At 60.0% G+C, this 27399-nt stretch overlaps 2 protein-coding genes across 3 annotated transcripts; one reads left to right on the top strand and one right to left on the bottom strand.

The window, feature by feature from the left end:
- Nucleotides 1-337: 337 nt before the first annotated feature.
- SPTB (spectrin beta, erythrocytic) lies at nt 338-19201 on the top strand. 2 transcript variants are annotated; one of them, XM_048949549.1, is made up of 35 exons: nt 338-483; nt 2352-2520; nt 2603-2754; nt 3527-3700; nt 3786-3877; nt 3960-4040; nt 4122-4237; nt 4413-4525; nt 4616-4803; nt 4879-4996; nt 5772-5930; nt 6005-6307; nt 6603-6753; nt 7247-8114; nt 8493-8630; nt 8700-9459; nt 9870-10072; nt 10150-10240; nt 10315-10461; nt 10542-10805; nt 10883-11089; nt 11177-11266; nt 11352-11621; nt 12455-12585; nt 12806-13010; nt 13407-14026; nt 14521-14659; nt 14729-14813; nt 14899-15095; nt 15172-15269; nt 15543-15621; nt 17320-17459; nt 17526-17699; nt 17877-17919; nt 18748-19201. In XM_048949549.1, the coding sequence occupies exons 2-35, from the start codon at nt 2385-2387 to the stop codon at nt 18901-18903; spliced, it is 6888 nt and encodes a 2295-aa protein (XP_048805506.1). In that variant the 5' UTR covers nt 338-483; nt 2352-2384; the 3' UTR covers nt 18904-19201. The 2 variants fall into 2 exon arrangements, with proteins under 2 accessions (XP_048805506.1, XP_048805505.1); XM_048949548.1 differs by having other exon boundaries at nt 6002-6307.
- On the bottom strand, nt 19202-27274 carry PLEKHG3 (pleckstrin homology and RhoGEF domain containing G3). Its single transcript, XM_048949558.1, has 15 exons — nt 27198-27274; nt 25461-25688; nt 25290-25390; nt 25133-25202; nt 25004-25050; nt 24756-24906; nt 23891-24208; nt 22949-23041; nt 22784-22870; nt 22644-22677; nt 22251-22346; nt 22089-22163; nt 21966-22006; nt 21705-21884; nt 19202-21607 (listed from the first exon to the last, which is right to left on the bottom strand). The coding sequence occupies exons 2-15, from the start codon at nt 25677-25679 to the stop codon at nt 19910-19912; spliced, it is 3210 nt and encodes a 1069-aa protein (XP_048805515.1). The 5' UTR covers nt 25680-25688; nt 27198-27274; the 3' UTR covers nt 19202-19909.
- Nucleotides 27275-27399: the final 125 nt, after the last annotated feature.

The following is a 27399-nucleotide window of genomic DNA, read 5'->3' as shown; positions in this document are numbered from 1 at the left end:
GGGGGGAATCATAGGATTAACTGGGACTCCCCAGCCATATGGGTAAGTAGGGCCAACTGGGGGCAGCCAGCACTAACCGGGAGACACACAAAGCTATTGGGGGCTCACTTCGTCCTAACTGGGGGACCCCTAGCACCGGCTGGGGTCACCCATCACTAACTGGGAATGCTCCTCACCCCGCTTCCTCCCCTCTCCCCCCGCCCCGCTCCACCCTGCCGGCGCTCCCGGTACCGGCGGCGCTGGCCGGGGGGGGCCGCTGTGCTGCATTGCGGGGCGGCACCGCGTCCCCGCCCGCCTCCGCCCGGCCCTGGGGGGGAGCGGGGCTATCGGGGCGGGCAGCGCCGGGCCCCGGGCAGGAATGTCCCTGCGCGCTCCGATAATGGTATTTATAGCGCGGCGCCCGGCGGCTCCGCTCCCCCCGCCCCGCTCCGTGCCCGCACTCGCCGCCCTTCGCCCTCCCGCAACCGCCGCCGCCCCGCGCAGGTGAGTGCGGCACCGGGGGGCGGGGGGACGACCGAGGGGGCGGTGGGGATGGACGTCCCCGAGCGCCCTGGGGACACCCAACGGGGGGTGGGGTTCCGCTCGGTGTCCTTGGGGGAGGATGCAGCCATGGGGTGCCCCGATGTGGGGCGTCCCGATGCGGGGTGCCCCAATGTAGGGTGTTCCAGCGTGGGGTGCTGCCATTTGAGGTGCCCCGATCGGGGTGTCCCAATCCTTTGGGTTCGGTTTCGCTCAGAGTGGGGTGTTTTTCTCCATGCTCGCCGCTGCTATGCTGGGTTCAGTGCCACAGTGAACAGCCCCACTGTGGGATGTTGCTGTGGAGTTTTGGGGTCTCATATGGGTCTACTGGGTTGTGGGTGCCCCCCGCTCTAGAGAGAGAGCGGGGCTGAGCCCAGGCCTATTTATAGCTGGCAATGCACGCAGCGTGGCAGCACGTGTGTGTGCCACCGGCGGGCGACTGCAGGGACAGCGGGACAGGACAGGCATTGTGGGGCCCCGGGGAGCTGTGCTGTGCCGTGCCATACCGTGCCGTGCCATGCCATTCTGTGCCATGCCATGCCATTCTGTGCCGTGCCATGCTGTGCCACTGATGGACACAGTGCCAACCCTCCTTCCACAGCAGTGCTCTGAACCCACTTTGGTCATGGAGATTTGGGGTGACGCTGAGTGTTGGCACCCCATAGACTCACTCTTTTGGGGTGAATGGGGATCCCATACGCTGCTGTTCTCCTGTACCCCTGTCCGGGATACCCACAGAGTGCGGCAGGGGCTCAGGGCACCAAGCAGTGGGATCACCGGGCACAGTGTGGGCACTGTGGTGGCAGCTCAATGCCAGCCCTGGGAAGTGCTGATTCACGGCACTGAGCAGCAGACTGGGAAGGCAGCAGGGGGCAAGTGGGATGCCCTACACTGTGACCCCACTGGGCTCTGTGTTTTCCTGGTGGTGGCAGAGGCAGATTTGAAGGGTCGGCGCTCCCTACGCTGTCAGTGTGCACTGGCGGCACGTTGGGGGCCTTGCCAGCATTGGGGAGGAGCAGGAGGATGCTGGCTGCCCGCTGGCATGGCAGGCGCAGAGGCATGGCACTGCTCAGCAGCACGTGTGGGAGGGTTCCCACATATGGGATTCCCCACGGTTGGAGTGTTTTTGAGGTACTGTCTGGCACGGTGCTAGGATGCTGTGTGCTCTGCTCCTGCATGCTCTGCATGTACACCCCTCCCTAGCCTCACTCACATATGCACCACTAAGATTAGGGCACAGCACAGCACCCAGCCCAGCCTGGCTGGCCCCGATAACCCCCCCTGTGCGCAGGTTTTTTCCCCCCGAAACCCTCGCAGCCCTTGGGGTCGCCCCATGGGGGACACCTCAGTGTGCCATACATCCACAGGTGCTGAGTCCCAACTGGGCAAACCCCATAGCACAAAGAAGGTGTGAGGATTTTGGGTGCTGGAGGTGACAGCCCCCAGCCTGGCTCCTCACACCCTTCAGGGGCCCCAGGGCGGCCGGCAGCTGCTGGCAGCATTTTTAGATACCAGCCGGTCCTATCTGTGGCTCAAATGTCCCTGAGGGCGGTCGTCCCCTCCCCGTCCCCCCTGAACCAGCAGCTGTTGCCTGCTGTCTGCCTAAAGCCCCTCCGGCGCAGGCGTGGGTCAGTGCCAGTCCCTTTGGGTGCCACCCATGGATGCTGTGGGACCCATATGGGGTGACAGCCGTGGGGAGCACCCAAACACCTGGGAGCAACGCTAAATCCCGCTGAGCTGATTAAGCGGCAGGTCTTAGCCGCAAATCCTACAGCACAGCGGGGCGGTCATGCCTGTGCCTGCATCACCCAACGAGGGTCCTTTCCCCGTAGCCGCCGGCCACACAGCCGCGGGACACCGGGACCATGACCTCCGAGAATGACTATGACCATCTGGAGCTGCAGCAGTCCTACAGCCACTGGGATGCCTCCGACGATGAGTTGGACAACGACAACAGTTCAGCACGACTCTTTGAGCGCTCCCGCATCAAAGCGCTGGCAGGTATGGGGCTGGGTTTGGATCGCTGGAGTCCCTGACACTATGAGTTGGAGATGGTGTCACTGTGGTTGCTCCCCTGTTGCAGATGAGCGGGAGGCAGTGCAGAAAAAGACTTTCACCAAGTGGGTGAACCTGCACTTGGCTTGCGTCACCTGCCGCATCTCCGACCTCTACCTGGACCTCCGGGACGGGCGGATGCTCATCAAACTGCTGGAGGTGCTGTCCAAAGAGATGCTGGTATGAGCGTCCTCCTGATAGAAACCCTGAGGTCCATCCTGTGCCATCTCACACCCTGCTGTGCTGTGATGTGTCATGCTGTGCTGTTGCATAGCTGCGCCATGCCTTCTCAACCCATGCTGTTCCATCCCATACCATCACGTGCCATGACATCCCATGCTGTGTGTGCAGTCTCATTCCGTGTTATGCTGTGCCATGCCATCCCATCCCATGCTGTTCCATACCACAGTGATCTGTTTCCTCCTGTGCTATCTCACGCCATTCCACTCTATCACATCCCACGCCATCCCATCCTGTGTCCTCTGGTGCCATCTCACTCTATGATATACCATGCTATGCCATGCCATGCCATGCTGTCCTATGCTATACCTTTCCCTGCCATCCCATACCTTGTGCCATTCCATGCCCTTCCATGCCATCTCATCCTATGCCATGCCATCCTATGCCATACCATGTTCTTCCATACTATCCTGTGTTGTTCCACGCTGTATAATCCCATGCCATGCCATCCTTTGCTATCCCATCTTATGCTGTACCATGCCATCCTATGCCATGCCAACCCATGCCATGCCATCTCATGCCTCATCATTCCATACCACAGTGTTACATTCCCTGCTGTACTATCGCCCCGTGCCATCCTGAGCCATAGCATGCCATGCCAAGCCACCCCTTGTACTGTGCCATGACTGCTGGGCATGGCAGTGGTGGTCCCTGGGCAGGGCAGAGCATGCCAGGCAGTGAGGGCAGGACACTGAGTGCTATTGTGCCCCAGCCCAAGCCCACCAAGGGCCGGATGCGCATCCACTGCCTGGAGAACGTGGATAAGGCACTGCAGTTCCTGAAGGAGAAGCAGGTGCACCTGGAGAACATGGGCTCCCATGACATTGTGGACGGCAACCACCGCCTCATCCTTGGCCTCATCTGGACTATCATCCTCCGCTTCCAGGTACCATGGGCAGGTGGCACCCACAGACTCAGTGCCCCAGCAGGAGCCATATTCCACCATCTTGGGTTGTCAATCTGTCCCACAGGTGCAAGATGTCATCAAGGAGATGAAGGAGGGTCCAGAGACACGCTCGCCCAGGGACGCGCTGCTGCTCTGGTGCCAAATGAAGACAGCAGGGTAGGTGGAGGTGGAGTCAGTGGCCTTGGGGCCCAGGGGTGCACAGAGGGTGATGGTGACCCCTTTGTTGTCTTTGCCATAGCTACCCTCACGTGAATGTCACCAACTTCACCTCCAGCTGGAAGGACGGACTGGCCTTCAACGCCCTCATCCACAAGCACAGGTTCATGGCACAGCTGCTGGCATAGGTACAGTGTCAGTGGTATCAGCTGTGTCAACATGTCTCTGTGCTCTCTGTCCCCAGGCCTGAGCTGTTTGACTTCAAAACTCTGACCAAGTCCAATGCCCGGCACAATCTGGAGCATGCCTTCAGCGTGGCCGAGCGGCACCTGGGCATCACCCCGCTCCTTGACCCTGAAGGTGAGTCCCCCTGCCTCATTTTCCCCCCCCTTGGGACATACCCATGGAGGGATAGAAGTGAAACAACCCCAGAGGTGGCTCTGCGTGGGATGTGAATGTGGGGACCCATCAACACCGTGGGATGGTGGCACCCCATTGTGCTGGTTGGGGCTGACACCTCTCTGCCACTGCACAGATGTGTTCACGGAGAACCCCGATGAGAAGTCCATCATCACCTATGTGGTGGCCTTCTACCATTACTTCTCCGAGATGAAGAAACTGGAGGTGAAGGGCAGGAGGCTGGGCAAGGTCAGAACGGTGATGAGTTGGGATGGCATGGCATGGCATGGCACTGGAGAGTGCCGGGATGCCCCGTGCTTACCTCTGGCTGTGCCATAGGTCATTGAGCATGCCAAGGAGACCAAGCGGATGATCGAGGGCTATGGGGGCTTGGCCTCCAACCTGCTCACCTGGATCGAGCAGACCATCGTCTCCCTCAACAGCCGCAGCTTCGCTAACTCACTGGCTGGTGTGCAGCACCAGCTGCAGGCCTTCAGCACCTACCGCACGGTGGAGAAGCCACCCAAGTAAGCATTTCTCCCACACCTCCTGCCCGTGTTGAGCACCTGTGGATGCCACAGGCTGAGCTCTCGCTGGCTCAGGTTTCAGGAGAAGGGCAACCTGGAGGTGCTGCTCTTCACCATCCAGTCTCGGATGCGAGCCAACAACCAGCGTGTCTACACACCACAAGAGGGGCGTCTGGTCTGTGACATCAACCGGGTATGGATGCACAAGGTGTATTGGGTCCACTGCGGGGTAATTTAGGCCCTTGAGTCTGGTTGTGTCCACCTTGGGGTAGGTTGGGTTCCTCTCGGCATGTGTGAACTTCAGGTAGTTTCGGTCCGTCTGAGGGCATTTCAGATCTTGGGGTAGATAGGGTCTGTGTTGGAGCAGTTCAGGTCTTGTGGCATTTGGGCTTGGTCTTGGGGCATATTGTGTCCATTCTGGAGCATTTTCAGTCCATCCTATAGCATTTAGGCTCTTGGGCCAGGTGAGGTCCACCCTGTTGCAGGTTGTGTCCATCCTGGGTGTTTGTGCACCTGGGTCAAGTTGGGTCCACCCTGGGGATTTTGGGTCCATGTTAGGGCAGGTTGGATCCATATTGGAGTTGTCCAGGTCCTGGGGAATTTGGGCTTCATCTTGAAACAGTGTGGGCCCATCTTGGGGCAGGTTAGGTTCATCTTGGAGCCAATTCTTAATTAAGAACTTGGGTCATTTGAATTTCCTCCTGGAGCAGGTGGAGTTGAAGTTGGGTCTACCTTTGGGGCAGTTAAGGTCTTGGGGCACTTGGGCTTCATCCTAAGGTGGATTGGGTCCATCTTGTGTTGGATTAAGTCCATCAGTGCAGTGCAGTGTGGATCCATCTAGGAGCAGATTGTGTTTCCGCATCGATATTCCCCCACCCTTGTGGCACATTGGGACTCACCAGGAGAGCAAGGCATGGCCAGTGGGATGCGGAACATGTGTCCCACCACCCAACTCTGCCTTTTCCCAGGCATGGGAGAAGCTGGAGAAAGCGGAGCACGAGCGGGAGTTGGCGCTGCGCAATGAGCTCATCCGGCAGGAGAAGCTGGAGCAGCTGGCACGGCGCTTTGACCGTAAAGCAGCCATGCGGGAGGCCTGGCTGAGTGAGAACCAACGCCTGGTGGCACAGGTGGGGCCAGCAAGCACCACTGTGGGGATTGGGGCACCCCGACATTGCCTCACTGCTGGCTTTGCTCCCAGCAGGATAACTTTGGCCAAGACCTGACAGCAGTGGAGGCAGCCAAGAAGAAACATGAGGCCATTGAGACAGACACAGCTGCCTACAAGGAACGGGTGCAGGCCATCGATGCAGTGGCGAAGGAGCTGGAGAGGGAGGGCTACCACGACATCAAACGCATCAGGGGGCGCAAGGACAACATCCTGAGGCTCTGGGAGCAGCTCCAGGAGCTGCTGCGCAACCGGCGCCAGCGCCTCGAGATGAACCTCACCCTTCAGCACCTCTTTCAGGAGATGCTGCACAGCATCAACTGGATGGATGAGGTCAAGGTGAGCTGCAGGTGGATGCAAGAGATTCAGAGTCAGCATGAGTATGGTGCCTTGGTCCCACCACATAGGGGATCAGTGGGGCTTCTTGGGGAGTCAGAGGTGGTTATGGGGTGTTTGGGTTCTGGAGAAAGATGTGGTGCTTGGAGCGTGCAGCTACCAGCCCCACATTATGCCAGGAAGTGATGGGTGCAGGAGATGCATCCATGGTTGGGTGAATGCATCACAGAGATAATGTTGGTGCTGGAGTGCTCACCACCTGCTCGTAGCCTGTGATTGACCTCCAGGTATATCACAGGTGCAGCTGGCCTCATCCGAATCTGGGAAGCACCTCCTTGAGGTGGAGGAGCTTCTGGAGACCCACCGGCTGCTGGAAGGTGACATGGCACTGCAGGCAGAGAAGGTGCGGGCCATCAGTGCTGCTGCCCTCCGATTTGCTGATGCTGAAGGTAGGTGTGCTCCAAGGAGTTGGGAGTGCTCCAGGGGTTGGTTCTCCAAAGGTTGGATGCTCCAAGGGTCTCCAGTGGTTGGGTGCTCTAAGTGTTGGATTTTCTAAGGGTGGGTGCTCCAATGATTGGGAACTCCAAGGATCTCTAATGGTTGGATGCTCCAATGGTTTGGCATTCAAAGGGAGGGTGCTCAAGGTTTTGGGTCCCCCAGAGGTCGGGTTGCTCCAGAGGTGGGTGCTCCAAGTGTGTCTACTGATTGGGCACTCCAAGGGGTGGGCAGTCAAAGGGTTGAGTTCTCCAAGGGTGGGTACTCCAGTTTTTGGGTGTTCCAAGGTTCTTCAGTTTTTGAGTGTACCAATAGTTGAGTCCTCTAAAGGTGGAGTTGCTCCAGAGGTGCATGCACAAGTGTCTTCGGGGTTGAGTGAACCAGAATGCTTCCTGCAGCACACCTTAGGAGCCCCACTAATGCATGCCCCTGCTGCTCCCTGGCCAGGCTACCGTCCCTGTGACCCCAGAGTGATCCGAGATCGTGTGAACCACCTGGAGATGTGCCGGCAGGAGCTGCAGGCACTGGCGGCGAGGCGCAAAGCCCTGCTGGAGCAGTCCCGGGCTGTCTGGCAGTGTCTGCAGGAGCTGGACGAGGCAGAGAGCTGGATCAAGGAACAGGAGCAGATCTACTCAGCGCTGGACTACGGCAAAGACCTGGCAGGTGTGCTGCTGCTGCGACGTCGTCACACTGCACTGGAGGCTGAGCTGGAGGCACAGGGAGCCCGACTGGAGAAGGCGCTGGTGATGGCTGAGCAGCTGGCAGCAGCAGGGCGTGATGCTGGGCGGCTGCGGGACCGGGCAGCTGCCGTGCGGGTACTATGGGACCAGCTGCAGGAGCTGGTGACCTTCCGCCGCCGTGGGCTGCGGGAGGCCGAGGGCTTCTTCCAGTTCCAGGCAGAGGCTGAAGAACTGGCAGAGGTTCTGGCGGAGGCTCGGCAGCGAGCGGCCAGCGAGGAGCTGGGTCACGATGAAGTCCACACGCAGGCACTGCTGCGGGAGCACCAGGAGCTGCTGGAGGAGCTGGCGGCTGCCCAGCATCTCCTGGAGCGCTTGGGTCACCAAGCAGAGGGCTTCCCACCAGAGCTGCGGGCTGGCCCCGAGGCGCACAACCGCCTGGCAGCATTGCAGGAGCTGCACCACGAGGTGAGCACGCTGGCCAAGACGCGTGGCCGAAGGCTGCAGGATGCCCTCAACCTCTACACCGTTTTTGGAGAGAGTGAAGCCTGCCAGCTCTGGATGGGCGCCAAGGAGCGGTGGCTGGAGAAGCTGGAGGTGCCCAACACGCTGGAGGAGCTGGATGTGGTGAAGCACAGGTAGGGTATGGATGAGCTGCCACTTGCTATTATGAGCTCTGGCCAGTTCTCAGCCTGGTGCCGTGAGTTCTCTCTGGTATTCAGCCCAGTGTCAAGAGATGTGGCCAGTTCTCAGCCTGGTGTCATGAGTGCTAGCCAGTTCTCAGCTTGATGTCACGAGGTCTGACCAATTCTCATCCCAGTGCCATGAGCTCTGGCAAGTTCTCAGCCTAGTGCCATGAGATTTGGTCAATTCATAGCCCGATGTCACAAGCTCTGAGCAGTCCGCAGCACGGTGTCACAGTCTGCAGCCAGTTCTCAGCCCCACGCAATGAGCTCTGGCTAGTTCTTGGTGCAGTGTCACGAGATGCAGCCTGTTCTCAGCCTGACTTCCCACAGGCTGGATGGGCTGGAGCAGAAAATGGCTGGCGTGGCTTCTCAAATTGATGCTGTCAACCGCTCAGCTGACGGTCTGCTGGAGAGCGGCCACCCACACAGCCCTCAGGTCCGGCAGTGCCAGCAGCAGCTCAATGAGAGGTAGGTCCCGGAGCAGCAAGGGCACCTCACCCCACCATGCCCCCCACCTTGACCCTCTTGGCCATGCAGGTGGGACCATTTTCGGGAGCTGGTGTCCCAGCGGCGTGCAGCAGTGGGCTCGGCGCTCAACCTGCTCAGCTTCCAACTGGAGTGCGAGGAGACGCGCGCCTGGCTGCTGAGCAAGACGCGGGTGGTGGAGTCCACGAGGGAGCTTGGCCATGACCTGGCTGGCGTCCTGGCCACCCAGCGCAAGCTGTACGGCATCGAGCGTGAGCTGACAGCGGCCGAGAGCCGCCTGGATGCCCTGCGTCCGCAAGCCACCCTCCTGGCCCAGGAACGCCCTGAGTTGGCCGAGGACACGGCAAGGCGGCTGGCAGGGGCGCAGGATGCCATGGACGGGCTGCAGGGTGCCCTGCGGGATCGAGCGGCTGCACTGGGAGAAGTGGGGCAGCTGCAGAGTTTCCTGCAGGACCTGGATGACTTCCAAGCGTGGCTCTTCAGGGCACAGAAAGCCGTGGCAGCCACTGAAGAGGTGCCGATTTCGGTGGGTGAGGCAGAAGAGCTGCTGCGGAAGCATGCGGCTGCCCGTGAGGATGCCGAGGGGCACGCAGCTGCCTTCACGGCGCTGCTGGAGGCAGGCAAGCGGGTTACAAGCAATCAGGAGGACCCTGAATATGAGCAGCTGCGGGAGCGGCTGCGGGGTGTGGAGGCAGGCTGGGGAGCCCTGCACAAGATGTGGGATGCCCGGCAGCGCTTCCTTGCCCAGTGCTTGGGCTTCCAGGAGTTCCTGCGCGATGCCAAACAGGCTGAGATTCTCCTCACCAATCAGGTAGGTGTGGGACGTGGGGATGTGTGGTAGAGAGCACCCAGGGCACAGCTGTGCCATGCTCTTGCAGTTAGGTTTGTGTGCTTGAGATTGGATCCACACTCAAGGCATGGTTGTGCCGTGCACATAAGGTGGGGTCCATGTGATGGAGAGCGCTCAGATTGTGCCATGCTGTTGGGCTTGGATCCGTGCAGCAGAGAGCACCCACAGCATGGTTGTGCCATGCATTTGGGGTTGGGTTCAAGCAGTGGAAATCATCCAGGGTGTGATTGTGCCATGCTCTTGAGATTGGGTCCATGCTCTTGGGGTTGGGTCCTTGCAATGGAGAGCCCCAATGGGCACGGTGTCCCTCCCCATCACAGGGGAGGACTGATGGAGCCCTGGTAAGATGCTGAGCCCCCTGTGCCCTCTAGGAATACACGCTGGCCCACCTGGAGTTACCCCCCACACTGGAGGGTTCCACAGCTGCCCTGCGCCGTTTTGAGGATTTCCGTGCCTCCATGGAGAGCAGCGCTGAAAAAGTCCCTAGTGTGGTGACCAGTGGCTCCAAGCTCGTGGCAGAGGGAAATATCTTCTCTGAGAAGATTAGCGAGAAGAACCAGGCCCTGCAGGAGCGGTGAGTGGGCGAGGGGCCAATGGGCAGCACTGTGGTGTGGCAGTGGGGTGATGTCTGTGCTTGTGTCCCCATGCCAGGCACAAGGCGAATGTGGCCAAGGCAGAGGAAGCAGCGGGCTTGCTGCAGGACAACCACAAGCTGCAGAGCTTCCTGCAGAGCTGCCGAGAGGTGGGTGAGCAGCACGGTTGGTGGCACAGTGGGGTGCCCATGACCGAGCCATGACACACTCACCCTGCCTGCAGCTCACTGCTTGGGTGGATGAGAAGATGCTAACGGTGCAGGATGCATCCTATGGAGATGCACGTGGTCTGCATGGCAAGTGGCAGAAGCACCAAGCCTTTATGGCAGAGCTGGCAGCCAATGAGGCATGGCTGGAGAAGATCAAAGTGGTGAGTCCCGGTGAGGCGAGATGGCTATGTGCCATGGCCTGGGGATGTGGTGCTCACTGAGCTCATCACTGTGCCAATAGGAGGGCATGGAGCTGGCAAGCTGCAAACCACAGTACGGTGCAGTGGTGGGCCGGCGGCTGGACGAGCTGCAGGCGCTGTGGAATGGGCTACACGGCGCTGCCACAGAGAAGGGCCAGCAGCTCTTTGAGGCCAACCGCACTGAGCTGTACGCCCAGAGCTACAGTGATCTGGAGCGCTGGCTGGGGCAGGTAGAAGGCGAGCTGCACAGCACGGAGCGTGCCAAGGACCTCACCGGGGCCAACTTACTGCTCAAGAAGCTGACGGTGCGTGGCATGGGGATGGGGTGTTCTGGCATGAGGAATGACGTCAGGCATGGGACCTGATGGCGTTCCCCTCCCAGCGGCTGGAGGAGCAGGTGGCGGCACGACAGGAGGAGCTGGTGGAGCTGAAAGCACCACTTGCTGGGGTCACACCAGAGCCTGATGGGCAGGAGGAGAAGCTCCAGCAGCGATTCCTTGACCTGCTGAAGCCTCTGGAGAAGAAGAGGAAGGAGCTGGAAACTTCCAAGGCGATGTACCAGCTGGGGAGGGACCTGGAGGACGAGATGGTGAGCACCATGGTGGCAGCGGGGGCTGCAGGGCTGGGGCTGCAGGGCTAGGGGCATACATTGCTGAGCAGATGCTCTTGTCCTCAGTTATGGGTGCAGGAGAGGATGCTATGGGCCAGGTCAACCGAGCACGGCACCAACCTCCAGAGCGTGCAGCGTTTGGCCAAGAGGAATGAGGTGAGTATGCCGCCATGGCACCCACTGTCCTACCCAGGGAGGTGCGGTACCACACACAGCCCCTAAGACCCTGACCCCACTGCAGACTCTTCAGAAGGAGCTGCAAGGCCATGCCCCCCGCCTGGCCGAGGTGCTGGAACGTGGTGAGGCGGCTGCTGAAGGATCCTGCCCGGAGCTGGCGGAGAGGGCACGGGAGTTGCGGGCACAGTGGGAGGCGCTGAGGGAAGAAGTGGCTGCTCGACAGCAGAGGCTGCGGGAGGCCAGCGAGGCCCAACAGTACTACCTGGATGCTGGCGAGGCTGAGATGTGGGTCAGCGAGCAGGAGCTTTTCATGGGAGATGAGGAGAAGCCGAAGGTGAGGGTGGCTCTGCATTGTTTGCCAGTGTCTTCTGGGGACTCCGTGCCATGCAGTGTCCTACATGCCGTCCTGTGTTGTTATGCCCCATCCCATGCCATATTGTCCCATGCTGTGCCAGGACATGCCATCTCGTGGCGTGTGTCATTGTGTGCCATCTATCCGTCCCCTGTCAGTACATGCCATCTCATGCCGTGCTATACCGTCCACACCTTGCCATGCCATCCCACACCATGCTATGCCATTACACAATATCCTGTATCGTGAGATGACTCTAGAGTCATGTCATGCCATGCTGTGCCATCATTTGCAGTCTTATGGAATATCATGCTGTGCTATTGCGTGCTGTCCCATGTACTGCCATGAGTGGCACACTATGCCATGCCATCACACATCATCCCATGCCACACCATCACCATGTTGTTACAGGTCATCTTGTGCCATCAGAAGTCATCCCATGCCATGCTATGCCTTGCCATGTCATAGCATCCAATGTCATTATATGCCTTTTCATGCCATGCCATGGCATCCTATACCATGCAATTACACTATCCAACCCCATGCTGTGTGTACCTTTACACACTAACACATGCCATGATATGCCATCCCATCCCAACACGCAGTATCCTATCACATGCCATCATGTGCCGTTACATTGCATTCCGTGCCGTCCATTGCATACCACACCGTGCCATGATGAGCCCACCATTGCTTCCTTCTGCACTGGAGGGAGGTGGGACAATTCCGCAGGGTGGGCACTAGGGTTGAACCCTGGTCACCATCTCTTGGCCATGCCATATATTGACTTTTCGTCGGTGCCCTTCCTGCTGCAGGACGAGGAAAGTGGTTTGGTGATGCTGAAGAGACACGTGAGGCAGCAACGCTCCATTGAGGACTATGGGCAGACCATCAAGGAGCTGGCGGGGAGGGCTCAGCAGCTGCTCTCTGCTGGCCACCCTGAGGGGTAAGTGTAACCATCCATGTCCCCATCCTGGGGACAGCCCCATGGCTGCAGTGCCCGGATGAGATGGCACTTCAGTGACACTCACTGACCTGAGTGGTAGCAGTGGAGGGATGTGGGGAGCCCATCTGTGGGGGGTCCTTCTGAAAAAAAGCCCTGAGACATGGCAAGACCAGCAGGTTTGGGTGCAAACTGAGATGTCTGTGTGCCTGGGGCCACGCAGGGAGCAGATCATCCGGCTGCAGGGCCAGGTGGACAAGTATTACGCGGGGCTGAAGGAGGCGGCCGAGGAGCGCCGGCGGCGCTTGGAGAACATGTGCCACCTCTTCCAGCTGAAGCGTGAGGTGGAGGACCTGGAGCAGTGGATTGCTGAGCGTGATGTGGCAGCCTCCTCCCAGGAGCTGGGGCAGGACCTGGACCATGTCACGGTGAGCCCACTGGCATGTGCATGGTGGTAGAGGTGGTGATGAAGATGAAAATGGTGATGGTGGTGATGGAGGTAGAGTCAGCGATGGTGGTGGTGGTGATGGAGATTGTAGAGGAGATGGTGATGAAAGTGATGGTGATAGGGAAGATGGAGACAGCAGTGGAGATGGAGCTGAACATGGAGTTGGAATTGGAGATGGTGATGGTGGTGAGATGCTGAGATGGTGAGATGGTGATGGTACTGAGATGGTGGTGGAGATGGAGATGATGATGGAGATGTTAGTGGTGATGGAGATTATGGTGATGATTGCATCGGAGAGGGTAGTGATGGTGATGATGGAGATGATGACAGTGGGTCATTTTTGGGTGGTGAACCCATCTTTTCTTTCCCACCTCAGATGCTGAGGGATAAGTTTCGGGAGTTTGCACGGGAAACAGGCAGCATAGGACAGGAACGTGTGGACCAGGTCAACCTGGCCATCGAGGACCTCATCGATGCGGGGCACGCCGAGGCTGCCACCATAGCTGAGTGGAAAGACGGTCTGAATGAGAGCTGGGCTGACCTCCTGGAGCTGATTGACACACGCATGCAATTGCTGGCCACCTCCTATGATCTGCACAAGTACTTCTATGATGGCTCTGAGCTGCTGGCCCTCATTGCTGCCCGCCACCAGGAGCTGCCCCAGGACCTGGGTGATGACTCAGGTTCAGTGGAGGCTTTCCATCGCATGCACAGCGCCTTTGAGCGTGACCTCCAGCTGCTGGAGGGGCAGGTGCAGCAGTTTCGAGAGGTGGCAGCTCGCCTGCAGACTGCCTATGCTGGGGAGAAGGCAGTCAGCATCCAGCAGCAGGAGCAGGAGGTGGCACGGGCGCTTCAGGCACTGCTGGAAGCATGCAGCGGACGCCGGGCGCAGCTGGTGGACACAGCCGACAAGTTCCGCTTCTTCAGCATGGCGCGTGACCTGCTCTCCTGGATGGAGAACACTGTGCGGCAGATCCAGACGCAGGAGAAACCCAGGTAGGTGCAGATGGGTGGGGGGTCCCACTTCCCTGCTCACCAGTAGGGCACAACGTCAACATCTCCATCAACTCTCAGCACCACCATTTCCAACATCTCCGTCCTCCATCTCTTCTCCCAAATCTCTTCCCCCTACATATCTGTCCTCTGACGTCTCCATGCACAACATCTCTAGCCCTCACCTCCATCCCTTGACGTGTCTATCTCCATCCCACAACATCTTCATTCCCCACTGTCTCCATCCAACCAACTCCAACCTCCTATATTTCCATCCCCAACATCTCTGCTCCTCTTCTCCATCCCTTCAAATCTTTGACCCACAAAATCTGTTTCCCAACACTGTCACTCCCAACAGCTCCATCCTCAACACTTCCATCCCCTTGACGTTCTGTATCCCCAGCATCTCCATGCCTCATGTTTCCATCCCCCTGACATCTCCATATCCCTGACAATTCCATATCCTCAACAACTCCATTCCCAACCTCTCCCCCCAGGGACGTTTCCTCAGTGGAGCTGCTCATGAAGTACCACCAAGGCATCCGCGCTGAGATAGATGCCCGTGACAAGAGCTTTGCTGCCTGCATTGAACTAGGCAAGAAGCTGCTGCAGCGCAAACACCGGGAGTCACCTGAGGTGGGTAACAGCCCCTCGGGGTGGGGAGACAGTAGGAAAGGACCTCCTCATGATAGCCACCCCTTGCAGATCAAAGCAAAGCTGATGGAGCTGCTGGACAGGAGGAAGGCCATGATGGAGATGTGGCAGCAGCGGTGGGACCGGCTGCAGCTGTGTGAGTGCAGTGATGGGGTTTGGGTCGGCTGTGCGGTTTTTGGGGTCCCCCTGCTGGGGGGCTGAATGCTGTCCCTTTCCCGCAGTGCTGGAGGTGTGCCAGTTCTCCCGGGATGCCTCAGTGGCTGAGTCGTGGCTGATGGCACAGGAGCCATACCTGGCCAGCAGCGACTATGGGCAGACGGTGGATGCGGTGGAGAAGCTGCTGAAACGACACGAAGCCTTTGAGAAGTCCACAGCCACGTGGGAGGAGCGCATCGCTGCCCTGAGGAAGCTGACGACGGTGAGCTGGTGGCCCTTTGGGTGGCAAGAGGACATGGCTGGATTCCCACTGATTTCCATATCCTCTTCCCTGGCAGCTGGAGCTCATGGGTGGGCGGACACTGCAGGAGAAGGATGTGGTACACGACACTGCTCCTGAACATCATCTGGATCTGGATGCGGAGCTGCAGGCAGGGTAAGGGGGTGTAGTTCCCATGTCTCTAAATGACAGCACCTTCCCTTGAAGCAGGGAATTTTTAGCAATACACCTTTTCTGAGCAAAAGCCATGCAAGCAAAGCAGCTGACCCACAGCACTGCTCCTTTCTGGGGCTTTTAATTCTTGGAAGAAAGCACAAAAGCCCCAGGTTCATGCCCCTGACTCTCAAATCCACTGCTATACTGATTTTGGGGGTTCCCTCTATTCCCACCTCCATCCTTTGGGATGCTGAGCACCATCTCCATCTGCAGGTCTGAGGAGGAGGAGGAGAAGAGGAAGGGAGTGATCCCTCAGGAAATCTCTCCACCTGCTGTCGATGGACCCCAGCCGGTCAGTTCTGCCTTTTAGCTTTCTCCTTCCCCAGAACCAGGGCCCCACCATGCCAACTGCTGCCCCTGGACATGTCCCTGCAGATATCCCTTGGTCCCTGTCCCTTTACGCTCTCCCTCCCATCCTGCAGCAGGAACAGACACAACCCATACCTCCAGCCCTTTGGCTGTTGCTTGCATTGAATTGAATAAATTTTGAATGACCCCAAATCATCAGGCAGGCACAAGGGCAGTACCTTTGCCAGAGTGCGTCCCATGGATGGGAGCCCAGGGGGGGGCTCAGGGTGGTTGGCAGAGGCTGGCACCCATGGGTGCACAGGGCAGAGACAGAGCCAAACACTCTGGGGCAGACAGATCCCTACTGGCATTTGTCCCAGGAGTAACCCCCAAGTCACAGAGACACCGCATGGCCACCACCACATGGCACCCAGCTGTTCAAGCTGGCTCTGTCCTGGTTTGGAAGGGACAACTGGCTTCTTGGGGACAAGGGCACGTGGTGATGGTGCTCCTGGTTGGATGTGCCTGTGTTGGTTCCCTCCTTTGTGTCCTTGGAGCATGGTCACCCCAAGGGGATATCGCCCCATGGGCATCATCACCTCAAGGGACATCACTGATCTGCAAGGCATTGACTACCCTGCAAGGCATCGTCACCCCATAAGGATGTCACCCTATGAGGCATCATCGATGCCTGGAGGTATCACCAACCTCTGGGGATTACCCTGCAAGATGTCATCGCCCTGTGCTGCATCGTCACTCCATGTCACTCTATGGGACATTGTAACCCCATGGGGGCATCACCCTGGAAGACATCACCCTATGGAGCATCATCACCCCAAGGGGCATCATAACCCCATGGGGACATCACCCTATTGGACATCATCACCCCAAAAGTCATTGTCACCCCACAAGGCACTGCCACCCTCTGGCATTGTCACCCTCTGTGCTGCCACTTCATGCTTGCTGCCACTCTCTCTGCTCCTTGCTGCCTGCTTGGGGACAGGAGTTGCTTTCTGATTGTTCTGCCTGCTTGGGGACAACAAACCCTACTGCCTCTCCTGCCCGCTTGGGAACATCTGGCTCTCTGGGGACATCTTCTGGCTCCTTGGGGACAAGATCACTTCTGGGGACAGGGATCCCCAAGTTTCTATTGGGGGACAAGATTACTTCTGCTGCTTGGGAAGAACTTCTATCTCCTTGGGAACAGGGTCTGCCTGATTTGGGACAAGACTGCTTCCTGCAAGCGTGGGGACACTAAGCTTGTCCTCCCTGGGGACAGTCACCTGGGGGCAGCCTCCTGTATCCTGTTCCCTTTGGTGGGACACACCACAGGCACTCCCCATGGCTCACTGCTGCCATCTCCAGCAAAGGCCTGAGACCACCACCATGTGAAGGGATACGATTGCCATGCTCCGGATCCAACCATGCTTCTTCCCAAAGCCTCACCCTGAGCATTTCATCCACCGCGTGCCACTGTCCCCAAGCACTGGCACCATATTCAGAGGTCCCATGCCGTGGTGGCTCCCAATGGCTGCCAGCTCCCATGCGTCACCAAGCGTGGGGTGGCCATCCCCAACATTGGTACCTGTGTTTCACGTGTCCCCACTGGGGATGGCACAATGGGGAGGTCCCATGGGAGGTGGCTTCCTGGGAGGTGACAGCAGTGGGGGTGGGCAGTGACGTGGCTGTTGCTTTGCAACAGCTGATAGTGCCCGAGGAGGAGCCCATAGCACCACGGGAAGAGGTAGCCACATTGCCTGCCCAGCCTGCCCACGTTCAGCTGGAGGGCTACCTGGGCCGCAAGCACGACCTGGAGGCGGCCACCAAGCGTGCATCCAACAGGTAGGCACAGCACAGTGGCCACCCATGGCTGCGGAGGTGGCCCAGTTGTGACGGAGCTGCCCACAGGTCGTGGAGCACGCGGTACTGCGTGCTGCGGGGTGAGGAGCTTGCCTTCTTCAAGGATGCCAAAAGCCGGGCACTGGGGGTGCCCTGCCAGGGTGAGGAGCCTCTGGGGCTGCGCAACGCACGCTGCCAGGTGGCTGCTGGCTACAAGAAGAAGAAGCACGTCTTTGCGCTCAGGTATGGTCCGATGTGGTTATGGCATGGAGCTGCATGGTTATGGCATGGAGCTGCATGGTTATGGCAATATACAGCACGGTTGTGGCACTGTACGGCATGGTTGTGTCATAGCATGGCATTGGCGCGGTGAGCCACAGGGTGGCAGATGTCTCACCACCAGCTGTGCTCTGCCCCCAGGCTCAGCAATGGCAGCGAGTGGCTCTTCCATGGCAAGGATGAGGTGAGGGGTGTCCTGGGGGCATTGGGTGGCCAACAGGATGTTGGGGTGGCCAAGGGGACAAAGAATGGGGTGGCCAGGGGACATTGAGGTGGCCAGAGGTGCCCAAGCAAGTAAAGGTTCTCCACAGTGGCGCATGGGGGGCTGGAGGGTGGCCAGAGGGATCTTGGCATGACCAGCAGCACCTAAGGGTACATTAGGGTGGCCAAAGGGGTATGCAGAGGTGACCTGTGATACCCAAGGGGACATAAGGGCATCCATGGGACATTGGTGTAGCCAACGGTACTCAAGGGGACAAAAGATGGTTAGTAACATCCAGGGGAATATTGTGTTGGCTAGTGGTAGCCAGAGGGCATTGGGGTGATCAGAGGTGTATAGAGGTACATAGTGCTGCTCAGAGAGACATAGGGCAGCTGTGGGATGTGAGCAGGCTGAGAGGTGTGCAGAGGAATATGCTGGGGCGATGGGTGACACAGGTAGGCCATGGGACATGAGGGTGGCTGGAGGGGCCCAAATCGATAAGGGCTGGCCAGTGGTGCCTAGGGGATGCTGGGGTAACCAGAGGTGCCCGAGTGGGACTTGGTGGTGTTCACTGATGCCTAGTGGGACATAAATTGACCATGGGACATTGATTAGAAATACCCAAGAGGGACACGGTGGTACCCAGGGGGACATAGCATGGCCACGGGACATTGGGGTGAGCAGAGGTGCCCAGCGGGGACACTGGTGGCTGGTGACGCCCAGGGGACACTGGGTGTCTTGGCGCTCCCGGGTCAAGCCGTGGGGCGACCCCCAGGGCCATGGGGTGCCAACAGCCCCATGCCCCTCCAGGAGGAGATGCAGACGTGGCTGCAGGGGCTGCACATGGCCATCACCTCCTGTCAGAACCTGCCGGCCAAGGCGCGCAGCCTGCCCCCACCCCACGCCCCCCCTGAGCCCCGACGGGACAAGGAGAAGCGCTTCAGCTTCTTCCCCAAGAAGAAATAACAAGGGGGGGGGGGGGCAGCCCAGCACGTACGCAAGTGCGCACGTGTATATATATATATATATTTATAGATATTTATATTTATATATATACACACATCTCCATGCTTCAGGGCATGCACGCACCTCAGTGGAGGTGCACGCACAGATACGCACACGTGTGTGCTCACATCCCCCACCCCCCTGGGGAACACACCTGTGTGTGTTTGCACTCGCGTGGCCCCGCATGCATGCACATGCACCCACTCCACGTGGGCACATCCTGGCCCCCCACCCCCTTTTCTAAGCCATAAGCCCTCCCACCCCCCCCTCCTACCAGCGTGCCCTCAGCCCCATGGGCACCAACCAAAGAGCACGAAGAGCACGACCTCCCCAAATGCTTGGCCCCTTGCTGTGGGTGGGGGGCACCACTCGTCTCTGGGGGGAGTGTGCGGGCAGGGAGAACTTTGGGTTTGGTTTGGGTTTTTTTTGTAATAAAGATGTCAAAGCAAGGTGGCCCAGGGCTGTGCAATGTGAGGGCCCTTCCGGGAAGTAGGGTGGGGGACCATGGTCTCTTTCATGTATTGGTGGCCTATGGGGCGATTCCTCTCCTGATGGTCCACGAGGTCCCCCTTATCCTGGGGAAACAAAAGGTTCATGGAGTCCCACTGCTGCTGGTGGTAGGGAGTCCCAGTTCCTGGTGGTCAAGGGACATCCCAATCCCCAGTGGTCCATCATGGGGTGCTCTATCTCCTGAGCAAGCTGGGTTCCATTGTATGCCCCTTCATGGGGTCCATTGGGTACAACTTCTCCCAAGTCAGCTGGGTACCCTTTGGTCTGAGTGAGCTGAGGAGAAGGGTTGTCTGTGGGATGTCCCATCTGCTGATGGTGCAAGGTGCCTTCAGTCTCCTGGTGGTGCATAGGATGCCCCATCTTCCAGTGGTCTACGGGGTGCTCCATCACCCAGGGGTTCATAGACTGTCCCATCTCCTGGTGGTCCGTGGGCTGCCCCATCTCCTGGCCGCCCTCCCTAGCTGGCAGTGTCGAGGGTCTGAAACTTCTGCCGCAGGTCCCTGACGAGGCCGTGCCGGGGGGGCTCGGGTGCCTCAGCCTGGCCTTGGGCACAGCGCTGCCGGTACTCCTCGGAAGCCTGGTAAGCCTTGCAGCGCTCCACCACCGCCTTCAGGCAGATTTTCTCCCGGGTGGTGGGGGAGCGGATCTGCACATAGGCTGGGGGCTCAGAAGCGATGGTGGGGGGCAACCGCTCCAACACCAGCACCCGCTGCCCCCCGGGGCCCAGAGGTGCCTGCGCCGTCACCCACAGCCCCGCAGCATGCTGGTGCTCATTGCCACGCGGCACTTTTGGGGTCCCAGTGCCTGCCTCAGCGCTGCGGCTGCGGCCCCCACCCTGCTGCTCTTTGGCTGCTGGTCTCCCCCCACGCTCTGGCCCCTCAGGCGCAGAGCGGCTGCGCATCACCGGTGGGGGCCGTGGGGCTCCAAAACGGGCACGCAGCTCCCGGACATCTGGCCAGGAGAAGGCTTCGGCAGTGCCACTGGGGCTGGGTGGGCTGCGTGGGGCTGGGATGGTGATGCCATCCCTGGGTGACACCGGCAGCTTTGGTACACCTGGAGTGGAAGGAGCAGGGTGAGAGCTGGATGGCAGTAGCGGGACGATGCCTGCAGTCCCCCGTCGCATCCCACCCGGTTCTGGGGTGTGAGAGGCATTGTCCCCTGGTGCAATGATGGCACGGCGTCGACTCTTGATGCGCAGGCTGTATTGGCGCGCCAGCTGGTACACCCTGCTGGTGAGACGTCGAGGGGGAGCCCCTAGAGCCAGCACCTCTGGGGGAGGCACCTCCTCTTCCTCCAGGATGAGCAGAGGTTCTGCGGGAGGCTCGGGCAGCCCATTCTCTCTGCACACAGGAGGTGACACTCCTCCATCCGGCTCCAGTGACACATGGGGACTTGCTGGTTCCAGTGACGTTTTGGGGCTCACTGGTTCTGGGGAGCTTCTGGGGCTCACTGGTTCTGGGGAGCTTCTGGGGCTCCCTGGCTCCAGGAGGACTTTGGGGCTCACCGGCTCCGTGGGAGTTTTGGGGCTGCCCGGCTCCAGAGGAGGCCAGCTGTTGATCCTGGACACCGAGTTCCTCACCAGTCCTTTGGGGATGTAGGAGAGGCTCTCACGGCGCCGGATGCTGAAACCAGCGTCCTGGTGCTCCGCGTGCTCGTAGTAACTGCGGATCTTACGCAGCAGCAGCCGGTCCTGGGTGGAGAGCAGCGAGCGGCGCCGGCAGCCCTGGGGGGAGCCTGGGGAGGGCAGGGGGCTGCAGGACTCCATGTTTTCTTGTGGAGGGGTCACCCCATCAAGGCTGAGGGTGCTGCCGCTGTGTCCATCCAGCACCATGCTGCCACGGCGTGACATGCTGCTGCCAAAGCGCTCAGCGATGACGCTAGCCTGGTCCAGCACGGAGGGGGGCAGGATGCTGCCACTCCCATGGCCTTCCTCCTCCTCCTCTTCCTCCTCCTCCTCGCTGCTGAGAGCCCGTGGGTCCTCCCCGGTGCCTGTCTCTGGGTGCTGCTCCTCCTCATCAGGCAGCCCCGCTGGTGGGAGGGATCCCGATGGAGAGGGGGAAGTGGGGGTCCCCAGCCCCTCATGTTCCCCGTGGCACGGAGGGGACACAGGAGACACAGGGGTGGCAGTGGCCTCGTGGTGCCGCTCACAGGTCTCCTGCAAGAAGAAAGGTTGAGGGAGCTGCAGCAGTGAGGATCACAACACTTGCAGTGTGCTCCTTAAGTGATGTGGGCCATCCCAAGGGTGAGGATACCTGCTCCTCCTGGGGCTTCTCTCCCATGTCCCCATTCTCGTCCCTGTCCCCATCCTCGTGGCTGTCCTTGTGCAAAGGCTCCTCTTCTTCCTCTTCCTCCTCCACGACATCCTCAGCCCAGCTCCTAGGGGGCTGGAGGGGTTCCCCAGCATCCAGGAGGGTCCCCTCACTGCCTGCATGCTGGGTGGTGGGGAGGGAGGCAAGGGCTCAGCACCTACTTGGTGCTGCCAAGGGGGGCAGTCCCCCACCACCCAGCTTTACCTTCATCCTTCCCAGCTGCTGCAGGATCTGCTTGGTGGGCTCTGTGGGGACACACAGTAGTGTCACGGAGCTGCAGTGGCACTGTCCCCAAGTCCCCCACCCATCCCCAATCCCCATCCGCACCTGACTGCCTGCGCCCCACATGCCCCTGCAGTCGGTCCGGCAGCGTCTCAGCACGGTCACGACACTGGAAGGGCTCTGGTGGGTCAGAAAGCATTTGGGGAAAATACACAGATCAGCACAGTGCTATCACCACAAGGGCTATGGGGACATGGGGACACTCACCAGACTGCCGCCGGCCATGGCGTGGTGGCTCTAAGGGTTGGCAGGAGTGGCTCCGGGGCAGGTGCTCAGGGCTGCAGCGGGGCAGGCGGGGGGGGTCTGCATGGACAGCAGGAGTGATGAGGGGGGTGTGAGAACAGCGGGGGGCAAGGGGACAGCAGGTGACATGGGGATAGTGGGGAATGATTGGCACATGGGGGCAATGAGGGGCAAAAGAATATGGGGTCAATAGGGGATAAGAGGACAACGGCAGATGTGGAGACGGTGAGGGACATGGGGATGATGGGGACAAGAGGTCAGTGGGGACAATGGTGGGCATGGGGACAAGGAGGATGATGGAAGATGATGGGGGACAGCGAGAGACAAGGGGACAACGGGGGACATAGGAGCACTCACAGAACAGGTCCATCTCCAGGATGGCCTCCTTGGCCTGGTGGGGGGAGAAGCCATGGGTCAATCGGTGGCAGAAGGTGGCACCGCAGGATGTCCCCACCACCAAGACATAAATGGGGTGACACGAGGGTGTGTGCCCTCACCTTCTGTGGCACAATGGCGTGATGATTCTCCAGGATGAGCCGCTTGATGTGGTGTGTCCATACCCGCTTCTCCTCTGCGCTCTTAGCCTGGGGTGGGGGCAACAGCAGCATTAGGTGGGAAGGGGGTCCCACCACCCCCCACCCCATATGCCCCATGTCCCCTACCTGCAGGGCATACTGCTGCTTGATGTGCTTGTAGTGTGCCACGCTGAAGCACAGCGAGTCCCGTGTGCTCTCAATCAGCATCAGCGAGGCGCACTGCGGAGAAAGTGTCAACAACACTGTGTCCACCTCCATGCCCTCAATGCCCACCCCAGAACCTCCATACTCACCCCGGGACTCCTGTGCCCCCCCCTTGAACCCCACTGCCCCCGCTCAGGACCTCAGCATCCACTCCTTGAACTTACTGCCCACCTCCGTGCCACCCATACGTGCCACCAGGACCTCAGTGTCCACCTCTGGGACCTCACTGCCCGCATCCATGGGATACCTGTGCCCCCTCTACACCCACTGCTTGAACCCACTGCCCATTCCGAGACACCCATATCTACTCCCATACCCCCACTGCTCACCCCTTGGAACTGTTCCCAATCCAAGAATCCTCATGATCCCCCTGTGCTCTCAGTGTCCACACCTGGGACCACATTACCAACCTCCAGGACCCCATAACCCACCCTTGGACCACAGTTCCAAACCCTGGCACCCTTGTGCCCACCCCCACACCCCCAGTGCTCATCCCTTGCAATCCATTGCTCACTACCAAGGCCCCTGTGCCCACCTCCTGGATGCTCTACACCCACTCCTTGGAGCCCACTTCCCAACCCTGGAACCCACGGTCACCCCCAGGAACCCCATGCCTATCCTAGACCCCCATAATCCCATTGGGACCCTGTTCTCACCCCCTGGACTCCTACACCCACCCCCTTGACCCCTACACCTACTGCCAGGACCTGTGCCCAGCCTTGGACCCCACTGCCCACCTCTGGGACTCCTTCCCCACCCTTTGTGCCCACCCCTCAGAGCCAATTTCCAACCCTGGGACCTCTGCTCAAACTTTGTACCACTTTGCCCACCCCCAAGTCCCCCAGACTGGCTGTGGACACGCACTGGGATGTGGCTCTTGTAGACATAGTGGTCCCCACGGCGCTTGGTGATGAGGAGCAGCTTGTCGAAGAGGAAGACAGCACGCTCACTGCGGGCACGCTGCGCACGGAAGGAGCCTTCCAGTACCAGCTCTCCATAGGTGGTGAGGTCGGGGCCCTTCCACTGCAGCAGCAAGGACTGGATCTCCTGCTGCCGGATGGCATGCTCATGCTTGCGCTTCATGTCGTTGATGTACCAGGCCACACAGGTCATGGTGTCGATGGCCTCCACCACCACCTCATAGTCATCACCCGACTTGTGCTCAAAGTGCTTAGCGATCTCCTGCAGGAATGTGGTGGGTACACACGTCATGGGAATGCACCCTTGTTGTGTCACGGACACGTGCTATACCAAGTGCCCAGGCCATCAAAGATGCCCATCTTGAATCATGGAGGTGTACTGTGCCATCATGGATATGTGCCCAGGCTGCATCAAGGAGACATGCCACACCAAGTGCCCAGACCAACAAAATATGCCCATGTTGTGCCATGGACACATGCCACATCAAGTCCAAGTGCCACGGTCACGTGCCATGGAGATGTGCCATGTCAAGCACCCATGGAATCAAAGTGTGCCAAAGTTGTGGCATGTCTCCATGGCACAATGAGCATGCCATGTCCCACACTGTGCCAGATGCCTGTGCCATGCCATGAACTCCCATCACACAGTGTGCCAGTGAAAATGAGCCACGATGGGTCTGGCTGTGCCACGAGGATGGGCCATGCCAGGTGCTCCAGCCATGCCCCACACCTTGCCAAATGCCATGCTACATGCTCCCAGCACACCAGGTACCTGTGCCATGCCCAGTACCCGCGCCACATGTGCTCACCTGGAGGAGCAGGTGGTATTTGAGGATCCTCTGCACCGGCTTCAACAGGTAGGCACCCAGTGGGAGCACATGCCGCATCTCCTCCTGGCACTCACGGAAAAAACGTGCCTGCTGCTTGCTCCTCATGCACTCACTTAACGTTGCCACTGAGCTGCAGGGTGCAGAGAGGGCTCAGCCCCATGGCACCCAATCCCATAGCACCCAGCCCCCACAGCATCCAACCCCATTGACCTCGAGCACCCACTCACTTGGGGTAGTTGTTGCAGTACTGCGTGTAGATGTCAAACTCTTGGCTCTGCAGGCAGTGGGAATGTGGTGAGAGCTGGGCGCTACGTCCCCATTCCCACACATCCCCCTGCATCCCCCCGTTCCCTTACCCGCGTCACGAAGCAGACAGCCACGGCCACTGGGTCACAGGCACAGCTCTCCAGGCTCTGCAGCAGATTGCTGGGTGCAGAGAACAGCAGGTGACCATAGGGGTGACCGGAGCATTCCCCTTATGGCAGGTGTTGGTGCCACCATGGTGCCACTCACCTGCTGAGCTCATAGATGTCTTCAATGTTCCCAAAGAGTGCGCTGACCTGCTCCGGCCGCAGCGGCGGCTCTTGGGCATCAATGATCTTCCCCAGGTAGCCCTACAGGGACACTCAGTGGCACCAAGTGACCAGACTTTGTACCATGATGCCCACCCTGCAGCTCGCTCACCTCCACGATGCCACGCAGGTCACGGGCGTAGGTGCGCTCCGACTCCACAATCTCCAGCAGCACACGCTGTAGGTACGAGGGCTCCTCGCCTCGCCGGCACAGCCACCCCGCTGGCGCCGCATTGTTGTTGCTGTTGCCCAACCAGGACTCCTTGCCATCACCCGATGCCTCCTCCTCCATGCCGGGATCTGGACCCGCACCGAGGGTGGGCACCGGCATCCCCAGGCTCTGTGGGTGAAGGACAAGGTCACAGCAGGGTTGACCTGATGGCTGGTGCTCACCACCCCACTACCATGGGGAACCCTGCTCCATGTCACCATGTCCCATTGGATACTACCAAAGCCACCGTAGCACCCAAAGCCCAAACACGAAGGAGGAAGGCTGCCGAAATACTGATGACATGGGGCAACCCAGGATTGACCTGATGGCCAGTGCTCTCCATGCCACCACTCCATGTCACTGCCTGTTGCTCTCCAGTGCCAGCAGTCCACCCAAAACCCAAACACTGAGCAGGAAGAGCGCTGAAATGGTGACGGGGCGGGGACAACGGGAACAACGGCAACGGCACTAGGGAAAGGCTGGACGGTGACCTTCAGCCACGTCCACGTGCCGGTGTCGAGGTCCTCCCCCCGGGCACCGGAACGGGCGCAAAACGGGACTCGAACCGGTCCGGCCGGTTCCCTCGACTCCTCCCGTGCCGCATGGCCGCGTTCCACCACCGCCCTCAGATCAGTGCCCCCCGGGAGGGCACGGCCGTGGGGCAGCCGTCCTCGCAGGCGGTTTGGGGCTCTCCGACCCACAGCTCCGCTCGCCCCACGGCCACCATAATCTGCTCAACTCCGGGATTACGGCGCGGGGCCGACGTCACGGGGCGGGGGGGTGATGCCGTGCCCCCCTTCCCGCTGCTGCCAAAGCCTCCGCCGGGGGATTTAACTCTGACCTCAGACCCCCGACCGTCCGGGTGCCCCCACCCCCTCAGCGCCCCGCGGATGGAGAAACTGAGGCAGCGGGGAAATTCTGCGTGGGGAACGAGTTGCCAGGCCCGCAGCCCGTCGGAGGGTGGCCGGAGCCATATAAGGGCAGGCGCTTCACCAATTCCCTGCTTTTTTTGTCCTGGATTCCGGCGGCCTCACGGCCGCGGAGCAGCGCCGGGGTGACGCCATGGGGTTGGGGTCCCGACGGCCGTCCCAAACGCACGCGCTCCCTCCTGGATCCTGCCCCACCTCTTTGGGCGTCCCACAGCTTCCTGCCCCGCAGCGACCCCCAGGACCCGTGGCCTCCCGCCCCGCAGGAACACACAGTCCCCAGCCCCACCAGGACCCACAACACTGCGCAGCCCGTGACCCGCAGACCTCAGCCCCATCGGGACCCACAGTTCCCAGGCCCCACCGGGATCCCCGGTTCCTACCCCACGGGACCCTAATCCCATTGTAACCCTCAGTCCCCAGACCCATAGGCACCCACAGCGCTGGGAACCTCAGGACCCACAGACCCACAGGGGTCCGCGATCCCCAGCTCCACTAGGACCCACGGCACAGGAAACCCCACGACCCACAGGCCGCAGACCCATAGAAAACCCCGGCTCCAGTACCACGGGGACCCTCGGCTCCTGCCCTACCGGTCACACAGCCCCACAAGGAGCCCCAGATTCAGCCACCCGCAGCTCTACGCGCCCCAGCCCCTCATCACCCCACGGCTGCCGCCCCATAGAGCCCTCCCCCTCCCACGCTCACTCACTCCCAGTACTCCGCTGCCGCCCCGTCCCGGCTGTGCCTGCAGGAAGCAGCGGGCGAGCCCGGAGGGCGTGGTCTCAACTCACGGTCACACCCGCCCCGCCCGTCGCCCCGCCCGCTCCGCCCGTCGCCCCGCCCGCTCCGCCCGTCGCCCCGCCCACCCGGTGGGGGGCACCGCCTCCTCCCCGCCCGCCATTTCCCGTGCT

Source organism: Lagopus muta, chromosome 6 (genome assembly GCF_023343835.1).
Source record: "Lagopus muta isolate bLagMut1 chromosome 6, bLagMut1 primary, whole genome shotgun sequence".
In the NCBI taxonomy this organism is placed as follows: domain Eukaryota; kingdom Metazoa; phylum Chordata; class Aves; order Galliformes; family Phasianidae; genus Lagopus; species Lagopus muta.
The sequence above is the reverse complement of the archived record's forward strand: the minus strand, read 5'-3'. Positions and strand labels throughout refer to the sequence as shown.

What these genes read in the sequence shown, in the direction of transcription:
- PLEKHG3 (XM_048949558.1), bottom strand. Translation starts at nt 25,679, where the DNA reads ATGCCGGTGCCCACCCTCGGTGCGGGTCCAGATCCCGGCATGGAGGAG. An exon ending in TACTGCAACAACTACCCCAA is followed by an intron (nt 24,907 to 25,003) that starts GTGAGTGGGTGC and finishes TGCACCCTGCAG; the next exon opens with CTCAGTGGCAACGTTAAGTG. An exon ending in CCATGGCCGGCGGCAGTCTG is followed by an intron (nt 22,164 to 22,250) that starts GTGAGTGTCCCC and finishes CTGACCCACCAG; the next exon opens with AGCCCTTCCAGTGTCGTGAC.
- SPTB (XM_048949548.1), top strand. Translation starts at nt 2,385, where the DNA reads ATGACCTCCGAGAATGACTATGACCATCTGGAGCTGCAGCAGTCCTAC. An exon ending in GCCCTCATCCACAAGCACAG is followed by an intron (nt 4,041 to 4,121) that starts GTTCATGGCACA and finishes CTCTGTCCCCAG; the next exon opens with GCCTGAGCTGTTTGACTTCA. An exon ending in CAGACGCAGGAGAAACCCAG is followed by an intron (nt 14,027 to 14,520) that starts GTAGGTGCAGAT and finishes CTCTCCCCCCAG; the next exon opens with GGACGTTTCCTCAGTGGAGC.